The following is a 17,099-nucleotide window of genomic DNA, read 5'->3' on the forward strand; positions in this document are numbered from 1 at the left end:
TCCCAAATTTATGGCCTTCATAAAAAGTCATTCGATGGGTTACCTATGTACCAGAAAAAATTTACTCTTACTTGCCCTATTGCCGCCGACGTAGGAAAGAACGCAACTCGTCGAGGACCAGCTTCCAAGGGACATTCCAAAATTGAATTTTCTACTTTCATGACAATAAAGATAGTTTATAGGGCATTATGAATTCTTAATTGGGGAAATAAATTTAAAAGATGGCCACATAAAATAATTACAACATGTCAGCGGGCTAAAGAGGATTTACTATAATTAACAATGACAAAAATTGTTGTTTTGATGTCCTGCGTGTGACAAAGGCAATTTTGACTGTTCATTAATTATAGTGTCGAAATTTGTCTCCAAATTAGTGGAAGAAATTCGGAAAACGCTTTCAAGACGTTCCTCAGTTATCCTGTTCATCAACCTGTTTTTACGAATATAGACGACTGGTATTAACCGCGGGCCGGATCGAACAATGTCACGGGCCGTTATTTCCTCATCCCTGGTCTAGTATGACACACAATTTTTAGTATGCCAACGAGACAATTATAAGACTACTGGACTACAAAATAATCACTTTGATGCTTTTGGTTTTTTGAATGGCCTTTGTTTTTACTGAAATTCAGTGTATAGCATGCGACTGTTTCCAATACCATCAATTAAAGCATTTACCGTCTCAAATAAAAACGATTATTATATTTACATACATCAGTAAGTTCACCCCGACCATACGGGCTGTAAGTCAAGTTGGCGTATGGGTTTTTAGGGTACGTCGCTAATCTCGCCGGTGTCCTATCTCCATGCCTAAAAAGCTAAATGATGTTGAATTATTTCTCATTGCTTTTCGTTTTAACACATACTGCCACAACCAATTTTAGTTCATCTGTCTCGGTCTGAAAACCGTGCCACAATGTTGTAAATATAACCACTGTGCAAATCGTTTTCATGATCGCAGATTCAGTTCTTTTACAAGCAGAAAACGTTTAGTGTGAGACGTCCTTTTTATAAGCGTTTTATGACCCGCGCATATGAATGATAAAAAATGATGTAAGGGGTCAAGACAAAGAAGATAGACCTGCGATAAAACTGCGCTGCAAGGTCGAGGTCAATGCGTTAAACAATTGGATTTGAGAAAAAATTGTTGTCCCAAGCTCTTGATACCTACACTAGAGGGCGTGTTTTATTTAAACCTTTGCGCTTTGAAGAAAGTGACATGGTCCAAATGATAAGCCAAACCGTTGAGTTTTTCACAATCAACAACCATAGCGCAAGGTGTCCATCTGTCCATCTGTGTCGCGATGAGCAATAATTGAATATGGCAAATTAATGGAAAACCTATAAACCTTCTGATTGATTTACAGCAGCCACTCCACTGGTTTTGAACAGTGGAGGATTATCCATAAGGTACATTAGGCAAAAGTGCAGGCGGGATCTTATTGTTATCATTATGTGTAATGAAAACGTAAGGTTATCTTGCTCCAGGAACTGATAAATGTTACGAAAGATTAGGAGAAGATTGCACTATTTTGAAATGCTTATAAATTCACTTGGATTCTTCTGATAGTGATACTAATTTAATAATATGAAATCGGGTAAAGATTTTGCATTGAGGTCCACAATGTTGAACATTTTCCCTTGGTAATTTCATAATAAATCGTGAATATGATTCATTATTTAAGAAAATCAAAAACTTACAAAGAGAAAGTGATATGCCCATGTTAAGTATCTATCATACACATTCATAACATCGATATTTTCAAATTATTTATACATGACATTAGCGGATCCGTTCGCCAGATCGGTCCGTCCTCACTTATCCGCCGACCGATCCGCTGACCGCTAAGAAGGGAAGAAAGGCGCGTAGCGGTCAGGGTCGGGTTATGAGTTCGCCAATCTGACCACTGAACCCGCGTACCGACCCCGATCAATCAACCGGTTTATGTGTGGAGACTAGGGTGGTTTATCGTGCAGCTCCAGTCTACAGCAGCTGAACGTGTGTTAATAAAACTAAATTAAAAGTTTATTTTAAAGATAACCCCTAAAGCGAATCTAAAAAATTTGTAGAGCACCTCGGCGTGACTCAGCTATGGGGTTATTGGATTGAGCCATTTTCAACGGGCTTGTTACATATGGCATATAGTTCAACTGTGTACAGTTTGAACCGATTCGGCTCAAGCGTTTAGCAGTTATCGTGTCCAAATAACAAACAGCAAATAACAGACAGCACAGCTGGCTAGACGGGAACCATCGACTCCACTATAACGCTTGGTTCGCTTTGCTCGGCCGCCTAATAAAGTGTTTTGGGTGGAATGTATCGTTTTATATTAAGAAATTTCATGCGTTTAGGATATCGAGAGTAGACATTCTCGCAACAAGCAAAAAAAAATACTGTGGCTAGCACAGATACCACCCGAATCCCAGCGCATGAGATTCTGCCCTATTAAGTCTAAGAATATGTATACCAAATTTGGCTCCAATAGGTTCAGTTTAGCCGGATATGAGAGTTTGACACACTTGCGCATGCGCGAAACTACAAAAGCTTTTCAGCTCTTCCTTTTATGTCCAATTGGTTCTTTGAATTTAATTTGAATACGGTCGCGATCGCTGTTGAGAGTACCAATCACATGCGTAACCGTAAGAGACAGCTTGCTCTCTTAGTTTTCTCTTCTCTCTCACCTGCAGTATCCACGCTTATCATTGACACGCGCAGTCCATTTATTAGATTTATTACGCATTAGTTCAATAACATTATTTCATTAATCCAATAGAAACAAAGGTATGATTTCGTTGGTTAGCGACGCACAATAAACCTTTGTTTCTATTGGCTATTTCTCAGTGATCCAATGATAGTGAATTAATGATAATAATTGTGTAAACTCACCATTTATCTTGGCATTTACATTGGACATACGCAACGCCTATCGGTTTAATGATTTCTCCTATAGTTGTTCTGAGTTTTATACTTATGTGTTTTATAAATTCTTTTTCCGGCATTTAGTCTTTTACAGTCCTTCAACGACATTGATATTAGTGTGGCTCCTGTGTCAAATTCCATCTTCAACCTTTCAAGTTTTATGCTTCCGGAGATTGTATTTCAGAGGATTTTCCAGAGATCCAGTCAATATTTGTATTTATGTTGTTGTAATTGTGATGTAGGCATACATGGGCAAGGTGCCCGATTTTTATGACATTTGTGGCATGTAGTATTCTTTGCGCCGCATTCGTTGGATTCGTAATCCGCAGCGGACACATTTTTCTTTTAGGTCTTTTGCATTAACTGTTGTTTTTATTTGGTGTTGGGCCCATAGATCTTCTATATGTGTTAGTGGATACATTGAATTCTTTCATATTCTTAATTCACTTTTATCTGAACTAGCCTGGGAGCTAGGCAAACATTCATAAATCTATATCTATTAGCCGCCGTCGTTCGTCTAGTGGTTGTGTCGTTGAGCTGCCACGTGAGCAGCCCGGGTTCGATTCTCGGTCGATGCAGAAATTTTTTATATTCCTTTTCCGGACCCTTAACCTTCTTATTCATGGGCCGCTAGTAGCACCTTTCAATAAAGCCAAATCGATTGATTATATGTATTAAACATATGAACAGATGCCACAAATGTAAAATTCTTACCTCAGCCTAGGTTCGAACACTCGACCTTCCGACTATGTAGCCCAACGCTCTAACACCGAGACACATAGTGAAGTTATGCAACGAGTACATTAAACGCGTCACAAGCTACATGCAAAAGTATTTGTGTAGTAGATAATTCGCTCAATAAAGGGGAAGGTACTGGGTCTCAACAAAACTCTTCCGTACGGAAAAGTTAAGTTTTAAAGAAACTCATTTTTATGTAGCATTTCTACATTCGCCAGACTAATTCTGATGAAACAAGTGTATGTAAATGCGAAAACTTCTTACAAAAATACTCCGATTTAGATCTCACGAATTGGCCTAACCATCACATTTCACGTGCAGTGAAAGATTATTAAATCACACACAGAAATAACACGAAAATAATTTGCGACATATATATTTAGAAGCGCCATAGGTTTGATGCGTCGCTGCTGTCATGATCCGGGTTTTATCTTTATAATTAGAAATTGGAATACACAGATGAATATGGTACGAAGCAAATTAATACAGCTGTCCACGGCACCTTCACTAAAGGGCCAGCGCAGAAGAAGATGGTAGAGACTAAGTAAGGGCATCACATAATATGACCAACAAAAATCTTTGGGAACTAATTTGGCGTCGGCTTTTCGCTTTTAACTTTTAACTTTTTTTTTAACTTGAATACCTCGTTAGACATACAGCTACTTACTAAAAATGTCGCTATTTGTATTAAATTTTAATTTTGTTTGGATCCAAAAACATAATTTGTGATAATCTACTATTTGTAGTTAATTCCTGTAGTAAATTTGTTATTATCTTAATATCGGTTTCTTTTACGATGTTCTCTGTGTCCCCGTCGGAGGTCGTGCAGAGTTTTCTCTAATTTCTTTCGGCGCACGCACTTCTTTGTACAAAGACGAGAGTCGATCATTACTTGCAGAAGAACATACACTGATACTTCACTGGCGGATTTACGGATATAATTTACAAGTGCAAGTCTAAGTTATGTCTTCGGTATGTTAACACAAATTACGCATTTACCTTTTAACATTGAATAATCATTAGGATTCTTACTTCTTGTTTACTCTTTTCGTCATTGTTACATCGATATTCCTGAGTAGAAACCGCATTTTTGGATTTTCTCAATATTGAACAAGAAACAATCATTTGGCTAGGTCCACCGCCATAGATGAGTTTCTACATTACCGGCTGGGTAAATTCTATTTCAATTCTACCAACTTCTGTGACCTACTTACACACAAAGTTTATAGACCTACACTTCGATCATTGTTCCTGAGTTATAATTGCAGGTACTAACGAACCGTTTGGAGAACATTAGATGTAAATTGCTTCGATACGTCCGATTTTACTTACACTATCTGTGGCGTTGATGAAGAATATACTTATCGAGAGCTAACACTACCTAGTATTGCTTTGTGACTCCGATGTTCTACCAACTGGCAAACTGATAAAGTTCCTTTACAGTATTATAAACGCGTCAATTTTAGGTAAATTAGCAACTTAAACATATTTCAATCACTCGACAGTTATTCGAAGCACTGTAAATGTTTATAGTAATCAAACACTTACCTATCGATTATTTTAGCACGTTAATTTTCGTTTAGAAGCACTGTTAAAAACATGACGGAATCCAATGGCAGGTGAAAGGAACGTACACATCATTTCGAACATAAATCGATCACTGGTCATCCCGAAACTGGTTTTAACACATTCCTCGCACATTTATCGATTTTTTGAGACCTCATTCGACATTCTCCAAAACGGCAGTTACTGCGTTAAGGTGGCCCAGAAACAATTGGAAGCGCTCACTTTGCAGACCTTCAGAAGAAAATATATAGCGGTGCCGCCATTCAAGTTGCCTTCCGCAGGTACGTACGCCGATTCCGTCCTCGAATCTCTTTGCTGGAGCCCGCTATTCCAAAACGCGCGTTTTTCCCCTCGACCCGCGACCTCTCCACGCACAATTTTACGTTTTGCTCTATCTCTCACGGGTTAGGTGGTAAAAGGCCTTAAAGTTGGAAAATGCGAAAAACCCGAGTTTCGCGAGGGGCAGTCGAATTATCCCCCGAATCCCATCGCCGCACAAATACGCTCTTCCACGTCCTCCACGATCTCCAGAAAACCGAAATTGGATACTGGAAGTGGCCATTTTTTAACCGCGCCCGCGCACCTCGACGTAGATGCTCCACAGCCGCTCCGGGACATTTTTGATCTACCGATTTTTTAGTATCGTTGCGAAATAGTTTAAAGAAATGCTAATAAAAATTTCAGCAAAATCGGTAAATTTTTAAAGAAATTAAAAATGAAAATGCCCGAGTTTACTATTTAAGGGAGGATGGCGATTACCGATTGGTTACGGAAACACGAACTGCCATTAAAGGTTAAAATAACCTGCTGTTTGCAGAACCAGCCTAATTCTGGCCTCACTGATAGGTGTAGTAAACTTTTTACAACTCGGAAATGCTCCAATTTATGTTCATGAAATGATAAAATTAAAATATAAAGTAAAATACAACAGAAGCAAGCAAAAGGAAATAATTAATCTGTTCAGCTAAATTTTGTATAATTTACGTTAGCTCTTTGCAGATTTGGGCCAACTTAATTCCAATTACACATAAATTGACGTTAGGCGGACGCATGTTTACCTACGCTAAATCCACGCGTCCATTGTATAGGAAAAATTGAAATTGAAATGATACTTCATTGTATCGATAGTATAATTAAGAACACTTCGTTAATCGTATTCTTTCCAAAGCAAGTTTTATTATTAACTGATTGTCCAAGCTACAAAGTTGAGACATAATGTACCTACAAGCAATGAAGTTAATAAACCGCAATGAAAACTTTATGCTATTGAAGGGAAATGCTTAAACTTGTTAGGCACTTCGCTAACTTTCCATTTAGAACTTTGAGAATTTTGCGCTTGTAGTTTATTTACTAAGTGTACGGGAGTAAAGTAAAAAGATTGTTGCATTCGAGATTAAGTTTGTCTAAAGATAAATCTCAACAAAAAAGTCTTTAGTCTCACATAATAATCTACACGAGATTAAAGGTTTATTACTTCGAAATTCTACACCCGAGTTTAGGCCAACTTTATAACGATGAACGGGAGCAAAAAAAGATTGATAAGTGATCTTGTTACGTCAGTACCCACCTACTTAAATAAAACACATAAGATTTTATTAATGAGCAACGAGACCCACATAATGAACTTCTAAGTTGGAAGATAAATTCGGTCTGTGTTAATTAACAATAACAGATTTTAATTAAAATTATAAATTTAATTACGAACACTAAGCTAAGCAAATAAGTTCAAGCTTATATGCACAATAGTACAGTCGTTCTAAATTGAGGTTTTTATTTAATTTTTGCCGATGAAAAGAGTAGAAATTCTGCTGATTAACGTATCAAAACATGCATCTCCAAAACTGACCGCTAATATTTTTAACCGTTAATTTATAACTCGCGGTGATCATTGATCATTTATATGTGTAACTATTCTGGTTCTACTGATTATCGAGTCTAGTAGTGCATGCTATCCGAGGACAGGTATCAATCCATGCAGGAACTCTTCGTTAGGTTTTCACCCTTTTAATTCCACAAGCATTAAGTAGAAAGACTTCGAAGAGAGTGTGGTTGCCCAAACTTTGTTCGGGCTTGTTCTCAGATGCGAAACCAATTCCTTTATTGGAACACATTATTGTACTCGTGTACAATGTTTCATGCGATATTTGTCACAACTGACACGTGAACGACATCGTCGGCCGTCGCGTCGTTTTTCTGCAAATCTCAATTTATCAGCTTCTTTACACGTATTCGAATGATCTGATTCTTTGCAAAATACACATTTTCTAGTACTTTTATTGAAATATTAATAGTTGAGCTTTGGTCATTTTCTTATTAGCTTTAAAAGATAATCTAATGTGATCCTTTCTGTGTTCATTACGTCCTGTTTCAATTACTCATTAAGTCATTAAGACGGTAAGAGACGGTGCGTAAGGTTGAATTCTGTTGAATAATTTTTACTTCTGCAACGCTTATAATATCCTGTGGTTCTACCAAAGGGCATCGAATTTTAACCCACAGCTTTCCAATGCTGTTTTGGTTGCTTGTAGCAGATACTGTGGCATGTCTTCTTGTATGTCAAGTCGTAAATTAATTCCAGAATTAATCAACCTTTAAGGAACCCATCAAATGTCTGAATTCTAATTGAGAGATGTAACGGTAATCCTAATTAATTAATTTTCAGAATACCACCATACTGAGATTTTAGGATAATTCTTCGGAAATAGTCATCGACTCGTTTGCTGGATACTCCCCTCCAGACCCCCCGGTTCTACGCTTTCTGCGGTACGGAGAAGAGAATCTCATAATTCTTCCGCAGTAACTGTCCTGAAGCCTAAACGGTTTGGCAAAAAAGGTGGTACCGGGGGGCCTGAGGGGTACGGAATAACTCCCAGTAGAGAACAGTTCCATTGCCATTTCCAGAATACCACCATAAGAGTACTGCGGTTTTAGCATAATTTTTCAGAAATAGTCATCCAATGTTTCGTCGCAAGATGTTGGGGATTTGGATCATGTTATTTTAATTGGATTACAACTGCGAATCCGGCATGAGGCCATTTCACCATGGTAGAAACAGCAACGTAGCATATGTTGGTCGTGTTGGGAATGATTATGATGTAGTACCTTTTATTTGTTGCGTAGGGTGGGAATTCAGCAAACGAATCAACGATTAAAGATGGCCGTCTGCGTTAATAAGAAGCAATTTTCTAGACAGTTTTTCAATTAATAAGGAAGAAAATTTTGCGGCTTAGTGGTTAAGCACGCGACCAATGCGTACTCCTTCGAGAGAAATTAAAATTTATCAATTCGTTTTTTGGTCATCAGTGCGACCAGTTACTTTGCGATTTAAAATTTTTCATCTGAACTACGGAGAGTTTAAAGGATAATTCAAGCTCGTGGCTTACCATTGGGATCTCCTTTGCCTCCATTTGGCCTACACTGTATCTCTCACCGTTCCGGAGATCCCAATAGTGAGCCACGAATTTGAACCACCCTGTACATTTGAAAATAAAATGTAAAATCAGATCGGAAACGATCAAGGAACCAAATAGTTTTCGTCGCTAAGTAAATTTATGGGGAATTCATCAAGGACAGTAGTCAGGGTTTTTCGGGCATAATAGAAAACCCTTACTGAGAAAATTCGAGAGTGAACTTTTAAATTGGAGGAAATTTCCGCGTGTTTTACAGTAGAACCATTTAATAATGTCTGGAAGTGGATTAAGGGACTGTGTCATTTATGACACCATAAAGCAACCACAGGACTTAATTGTGAAATATCTGTGTTTTCAACACATAAACTGGAGGCTCGTTCGGTCAAGTGCACATTTATTAAACGCGCTGGTCCTGGCGCTGGTTTAGTTTTCGTTACAAAAACAATTTATTAACGAGTGACCTAGATCGTTCATTATTTTAGACCTTCTGACCGTCCGTCCGTCTGTGTGCACGATAACTCGTGAACGGTCTCGAAATTTCCAATTATGTTTCCAGTATTATGTTCGGATCAGATTATTGCATTTTCTTTAACTGTACATACTGCAATTCAGTGCATTTCGGTCATAGGTCTATTCAAAAAACACGGGCGCGGGCCCAGTTTGTTTCAGGAATCTCCACTTGGTGTCAGTATCTTCTCACAGATCAGTTGATTATAAGGTAAATATTATTAAAGCAGATGAGCGCCATAATAGTACATTATATATCAAGGTAGAGAAGTCAACTATTATTGCCTGAGCACCAAGATTACATCTCGAGGCGCTTGCGCCGAGGGGTGTAAGGTGCGAAGGCAATAATAGACTTCTCTACCGTGGAATATATACTATTTTTTTCACTACTAGCACTTGAAATCCTCTAAATTAACATATTATATTGATAAGAGAGTTAACGGTTGGACAGAATTGTTTGTTTCTTAATTTAACATGTCAATCAAGTACGTGGAAGTACAAGTCAAACAGGCCGTATTTTGTTCTGTCATTGAGATTTTTCAAAGAGTAATTTCGTTCGAATTTTTTCAAAATGTGATAATTTTAGGTATGTAATTTCCCTGGAAATTGCGAATGGTGGCAATTATTCGTTTTAGAGAACTTGTCTAAACGTTCATTGAGCGAAATTTCGGGTTGTGTTTTCTAAAAGTGACAGCGTGACAGTTCTCATTATTGACTACTAGTTAATAATAAAAAATTATTAACCACTTTGAACAAATGCCGAGAAAGCCTACTTTACAAGTGGAAAAAAGGTTAATAATCATGTCATCAGACGCTAGTAGTGAAAAAAATAATTTAAGTCCCTATGATGCGTGACGAAGTCACCACCCTGTATAAGATACAACTCTGTGGCTCGGCTATCCTTGCATTTGCGGTAACCTAAAATTGAGGTTAGCCAAACTTTACCCTCAACTTTTTCTTTAGAAATGGAGTGTTCGGATTTTAGCGAATTTCAGGTAGCTGCCCTTATAATATTTACACTTAATGAAATCGTAAGATTCAATAATTTAATTAATAAGTTTTACATTACGTTTAACAAAAACATTCGAGACCGACAACCTCCTGTCCTAATGCCGTTTTGTTGAATTTCAAGGAAACGTTGAAAAATATGCGTAGAGTAGATGATATCATTATAAACACCCTCAATTCTGTTATTCCAACGGACTCGTTTAATCCAGATGCGGCTAAAGCTTGTAAAGACTTACATAATCAGTTAGTTGAAGGAAACCAACATAGAAAAAGTGCAATAACAAAGTGTATAAATTTATCTGCTGAAAAACTGAAACATTTTCGAGAGCAAAGGGATACTGATCCTAGTACTGATCAATCTTTAAAGTCGAGAAACTTGCTCAGAGCAGAACAAACGAAGGTAATTATTGCCAAATGGTGAACTGTTATATTTAACTTAATTTTAGTTACGAATGTTGCAAGTTGAGTTGAGTGTTGAAGATTTGGTTGAAGAACGCAGTTCAAAAGTCTTTCAAGAACGATGTCGGAAGTACTACAAACCATCCTAATAATTTGAATTATGCGTAGGTAGTATAATATAATTGTTTTGTATTCAATTTGAAGTAATCTACAATATACAACTTTACAAAAAAATGTACAGATGCTCCAGTTCTTATTTGTTTTCCCGGTGTTCCTCATGCCAATCCAGATTTCTCTTGTGCAAAGTGTCTCCTCGATCACGTGCTTTCTTTCCCATATACACCATAACTATACATCCCAATAAGGTCAGTCCAATGGAATAGTTAGAAATACGTACACGCATCCAACTACGGGCTCTTTCCATAATCTCGGGTCTGTAATCCAGGGGGGTTTGTTATAAAAAAACATTTCCAATTAAGACTTACTTAACAAAACTAGGCACATCATCCACACTTTTGTATTTCCCCATCCATACTAAAATGCGCCTTTCAAAGTTATTCACTTTGTAAGTTTCATTTGGAAGTCGCTTTATCTCTTCCTCTCGAACAACAGAGCTGGTGCTAAAACTGTATCCCTTAAATAGGGACGATTTTCTTGAAGTATTTTTTAATAATAAAAACATAACGAGCTATTTTTGAATCAACTTGCTATATCTAAATTCGAGTCTAAATTTAAATTACATCTGCATACATACAAACGATAAACAGATTCTCATGAAAATCACCTTCACTTATAAGGTGACGATAGAGTATAACAGGCAGCATTCAATGCAGGCAGGTAGATGCATATCTATTCTGTTGTAAATAATGTAAATGACGTCACATTTTCTTGGGACAAATATACAGGGTGTTTTAAATTGAGTAGGTTAACATAGCTATCTTTATTATTATATTTACAAATTCGGTTAAATTGGCAAAGTTGTGTAGTTTTTAATGCTAATGGACATTCCAATTGCGATATGTTCAAAAAATAAATCGTTTCCTAGCTAATTGGAAAAGTGAAAATCGCCATTTTTCATAAATCTACAAAAGTCATGGCTATTGCTACTAATAACAGAAATGTTGAAATTTATTTTTAAATTTGGGGGTATATCAAAAGCTTAATAAAACATGTAAAAATAGTTTTGTATGCACCTTTTAATTCTGAACAACTTTAAACTCTACAGTTTGTAATGTACCCAGGCCAGTCCCGAGAGACTGCGCAACTCGAGATTTAAATTCAAAAATTTCCCTCCCACACTAACTGAACCCCATGGCACGTGATCGTCTAGACAAAGCTACCTAACCTGAATAACCGTTGTGTTTTTAACAGTCGCTACAAGATATGTATTGCTTGTCGGAGTGAGGACCAAGTAAGGAATGCAAATAAAACAAGTACATGCTTTAAAAACGGAGATTTAATCCAAAGAATTTGCATTGCAATATTAAATTTAGAAAATGGTAGTTCACGGAGTACAAATATAACAATAGGCTGGGAAAAAAAGAACTGACCAAGAAAAAACCCAGCAAACAAATTAATATTGAACTTTATAGCAAAATTAGTTGTCTGTAATGGCATGAATGCATATTATGATCATATTGAATCACAGGCTCCGCTGGAATTCCTATTTTACACACATAACAAAAACAATTATTAAAACATTACAATAAATTCATATAATAGGTTTGGATATTGGATGGCCAGTCCAAATCCCACACCGAGTAGTCTTTAGTTGCTCTGGTCATTACATGTCAACATTGTATATTGTATCGCTAGGAGTTGGCCTCTCAGAAAAGCCTTTCACAAAGGAAGGATAATTGATAACGCAAACAAAAGGTCACAACGAGAACACGCCGCACGCTTTTAGCGAATCCCTGCACAAGTGAGGCCGGGCTTAGCCGGCAGCCCCATGTACGACTAGCGGGACCCCAACTCTTTCATTCACACATCTCTAGGGCAAGTCCAACCCACTAGTCTCATAGCGTTTTCGATTGGCAAAACTCGTACTGCACGAGTGTTGCACGAGATACGGAAGAAATCCATGTGAAAATTGCTCTCAATAGAACATAAATATTCGTAAATATTTATTGTCATTTGTCCATAACCTCATTTTAGATTTAGGTAATCGACAAATCTCTATTCTAAAAAATGACAAACGATTTCAATTTATGATAAACGATGAGGAATATAAATTTGAAATTCCTGTAAAGGACCAATTTTTGGCGTTCAGTTTAATGAGTAAGTGCAACTTTTTGTAAAATAGAAGTTATGGCTAGTTCATCATCTTCGCTATCGCTAGATGACGACAAAAAACTCTCCCAACGCAAGAAACACATTCAAATTGTCGCACGTTTGTTTTGAAAATTTGTTAACTAGCAGCTCCACGAGCTCTCGGACCTCGTGCGTCGAAATTTGCACTGAGTGCGTAATTGTTGCATCACATTTCCCAATGGAACACAGAAAATTGCCCTAAAATTACCAATAGAACGTAAAAATTGCACTCGTGCAGCACGAGTTTTGCCAATCGAAAACGCTATTAAAGTGCCGGGTTATAAATCATATATACAGGGTGATTCCTATAGTACCTGCCACCGTTTGGGAGCGTATAGGGGGTGCCTAGGGGAGTATTTTGATATAGGACACTTGGGGTCGGAAATCTAAAATAAGGCCGCCAGAACCAAATTTATCTTCTGGAATTTCACGCCTGTATGTAGGCAACCCAACCGACCGACGTTTCGCGCGGAGCGATGCAGAGCCAGTTAGCGCGAGGAAGCGACATGGGAGGGAAGGAGGGAAAACGACAGTCAAAAGCAATAACGTTTACAAGTGTTCAACGTGGCCACCGTTGGTTCTCAATGCACTTCCTACATCTAGCCAACTATTATTATACTATTGCCATAGTGTTTATTCACTTGATACGCGTCGTTGCAGACGGGAATTCGTGGGTTTAAACAAAATTCTGATCAAGTGTCAGCCACACATCGCCGCCTGAGATCGCTCCGTGTGCACCGCCGGCCGGTTGGGTTGCCTACCTACAGGCGCGAAATTCCAGAAGGTAAATTTGGCTCTGGCACCCTTAATTTAGATTTCCGACCCCAAGTGTCCTATATCAAAATACTCCCCTACGCACCACCTACACGCTCCCAAACGGTGGCAGGTACTATAGGAATCACCCTGTATATAAGAGAAGATAAATTACCGAACTCCATCTCTCTCTACCATGAGTACTGACAGTAACTGATCAAAAGACTAATCATGACATAACAAAAATCCAATGAATACAAAAATCACAGAGTAACCAACGGCAAACTCACACGCATACTATTCATTGATAATTATAAACAAAATAAATAATTTATGTAGGCGTTGGCAGTTGACATATTTGCACTGGCATAACAAAGACCGACACAAAACCAATATTCGGTCACTACATGTCAGGAATCGACTGATCGGATTGATTAGCAATATCGGCAAGATGGCTCTTTCCAAAGACACAAAAAACAGTACATAAAATACATACCTATCTCTGCGTATGTCAGCCTCTGCTACGTCAAATCGAGATATTAAATATGGGTATCAAATATTAATATCAGATATAGCACAGTAAATGTTCGAAACAAGTCACCCAGCCAAATATTAGGTAATAATCATAATCACCCGGTTCAAATAAATAGTAGGAGCATAACTTTTAGTACTATCACATTACAACAATACAAAGGAACATGTCGTGGTAAACATTGGTATCAAGTAATTAATTCACAATGCCAAGTGCAATATGTAACAACCAACCACCCAACGTACGTTACTCGCCCCCAAATGAGGCACCTTAGACGATATAGTACATGGACTGCTAGTAGCCCTATGCTTTCAATACAAAATGGGTGGTCACGGATAGAGGGCAATGTAGTCGTGGGTATGTGAATCTCAGGGTAAACTAAAGCTGTGTAAACACCACTCGGATCGCGTAAAGAGCAACTTTTATAGTAACCGTGATTATCTTCTATACGTCCACAAATAAGAATAGGTTTGCTTTTTTTGCCATATCTAGACGATTAATTAATTGACGTTTGTTAATTTATAGGTTGACAGTCTCAAATCGTGTCTCATCGGACAATTTCGGACAGACTCGTTTACCCTGAAACTCACATACCCAGGCGATGTCCTTGACCATATTTTAGTTACAATTAGCAGTCCATGTAGGTACTATATGGTCTAAGTGAGGCACCCTGTAATACACAGTAACATATTCAGGCAAACAATAGCGAAATGCCCTGCAATAAATTCAATTATAAATTAAAATGTACCTAGTTCTGCATACTAGGTATTGAATATCGCCCCAAACCGAAAGGGAACATACTGTGTCTAAATATGAATAAAAACACGTAAATCAGATAACATATTTATGTAGAATCTCTATTCTAGTATGACCATAGTGCAAGTTGTATCTAGAATAGAATGTGTTATAAATGGCAACAATAATGCTGTACGAGAATAACATTAAATTGGCAAATAATCGAACACGTACATATCATTATTAGATGGATGCAATAGACGTAGAGATAAAAAAAAATGCGTACATCACCTTGGTAATTGTCGAAGCTGCACTCACTATTCGAAACGTAAAGATGTACCTCTGCTCTCAACAAAAGCACACATACTTCTGCCCCTTTTTTTTAAACAAATCCTAGACGAAAATTGTTAATATGGCCGTGCTCCGAGCCGTCGGTCGATATCGATCATTAAGTCCCCTCGCATAGCTCGCATAGCGTAATATTTGACACTTTTATTGTAAATTATGGCCCATTTCAATGTAGAGCAGAGAAGAAAAAAACACGTGTTCCACGGGAACGAAACAAAGCGCAACTTTGACTTTTTTCGTCGCGCCAGGGTTAGTTTCGGGAATATTTAAATCGAATTTTTGCGGGCTAATTCGGTTCCATCACAAGTTATTTCTGTAAAATGTACAGGAGGGCAGGATATTGCATAAAACTAATTTCCCATGTTAAATCCCTATGTTTCTACTTACCGTGCACTACTCGGTATATCAAGGTAGAGAAGTTCAGTACTATGCGATCGAAAATGAGTTACTGTCGAGTCGCCTTTGAAATTGTTGTTCACATAGAATAGTTATTTATGCAATGAGTGTATAAATGAGGCGTTTTATTGGTGAGTGAGATGTTTAGTCCACGAGCGCAGCGAGTGGACTAAATTCGAATGAACCAATAATCGCCGATTTATACATGAATTGCATACAACGTTTTTTCGTCGACTTCACTGGGGTAGGTAATTTTAAATTCAACTACAAGAAATTACAAACGAAATTATAAGCTCGTACGATTGTTCACTAAATTACAGCTATTGTCGTTGCTAGTAATGTGTTGTTTTATGCTGTACCGTCAGTACTCGTAATCACAGTGGAAGATTATGTTGCTTGCTCTGCTGTGGAGGCGATTTTAACATTATATCCACTCAAATCAAAAGAAACTTATTGGAACGGTTTCGATCAGTTCGGCAATTGATGGAATACAATGAATTTGTAAGGAGATATTTCCGAAAATGTCACGTTGACATTTTACCTTGAAAAGGTATGTGAAATTAGAATGTAATTAATTCTTTTGCAACTGTACTAAAGTACGTGTATTAACAGTGAAAGATATGGAAATGTTCATCCCTGTGGTCAACGTACTCAATGTTGAAGGTAAAGTAACTGAATACTTTAACAGTACCTTATCTGAGGAGCTACACATACATACATCAGGATATGCTTTGCTGAGATCGTTTGGCGACCATACTGGCTGCTGATCTCACTACATTAAAACCGAGATTAAAATGGTTAGGTGGATGGAAGTTCTCAGCTGTTGCCGAAAGTGATTTGTTACATAATTTTATTGTCATTTCCCTTTAATAAAATGGTTGTTATGTATAAGTGGTTGCTAACGATTAATGGTTGCTAACGATTAATAAGCTTCATCATTGTACTCGTCACTAAGGAGTAATTTATATTGTTATAGAGAGGTCGACGAAAAAATCGTATTTATCGAAACATGACATTTATTGCCTACTTAATTTATTAGTGAACTTGCGTGAAAAGTACCCCAAAATAACAAATTCTCATAATAGCATAGTTACCCTTCATAATATCATAGTTACCATAATACAAGAGTTCTAATATTAACGTAACGTATGGAAGAAAGCGGCTAAGCTATTGGGTTCAGGTACTTATCAACTTGTATATTGAGAGTTAAAAGCGCGTTTTTATTTATTAGCATGACCATTTATATCTACAGATTGGCCACTGGACACTTCTATCTGTATTTGAAACGCTGAACAGTAAGTGAAAACCAATTAATACTGTATTCTTAATTTGTTACTTTATTTACATTTATGGTTACCTCACAGTTGCTAAAATTAAAGTTAACTGCGTTATGCTTTGTAGGACTACCCGTTAAAACATTTTCTTTCACTGATATGTTAGTCACCTCTATATTTGAAACAGAAGTAGAGGTGGAAGG

General features: G+C 37.4%; 1 protein-coding gene across 1 annotated transcript; it reads left to right on the forward strand.

The window, feature by feature from the left end:
- Positions 1-9,999: 9,999 nt before the first annotated feature.
- Positions 10,000-10,791, forward strand: LOC116182076 (coiled-coil domain-containing protein 58-like). Its single transcript, XM_031502575.1, has 3 exons — positions 10,000-10,136; positions 10,274-10,549; positions 10,596-10,791. The coding sequence occupies exons 1-3, from the start codon at positions 10,107-10,109 to the stop codon at positions 10,695-10,697; spliced, it is 408 nt and encodes a 135-aa protein (XP_031358435.1). The 5' UTR covers positions 10,000-10,106; the 3' UTR covers positions 10,698-10,791.
- Positions 10,792-17,099: the final 6,308 nt, after the last annotated feature.

The sequence above is a fragment of the Photinus pyralis genome, unplaced genomic scaffold, assembly GCF_008802855.1.
Source record: "Photinus pyralis isolate 1611_PpyrPB1 unplaced genomic scaffold, Ppyr1.3 Ppyr1.4_unclustered_Scaffold340, whole genome shotgun sequence".
NCBI classification, from domain to species: domain Eukaryota; kingdom Metazoa; phylum Arthropoda; class Insecta; order Coleoptera; family Lampyridae; genus Photinus; species Photinus pyralis.

Excerpts from the sequence above, each read along its gene's own strand:
- LOC116182076 (XM_031502575.1), top strand. The coding sequence starts at position 10,107 with ATGGAGTGTTCGGATTTTAGCGAATTTCAG. Across the intron at positions 10,137-10,273 it reads CGGATTTTAGCGAATTTCAG|GAAACGTTGAAAAATATGCG; the intron begins GTAGCTGCCCTT and ends TTGAATTTCAAG. Across the intron at positions 10,550-10,595 it reads TCAGAGCAGAACAAACGAAG|TTACGAATGTTGCAAGTTGA; the intron begins GTAATTATTGCC and ends ACTTAATTTTAG.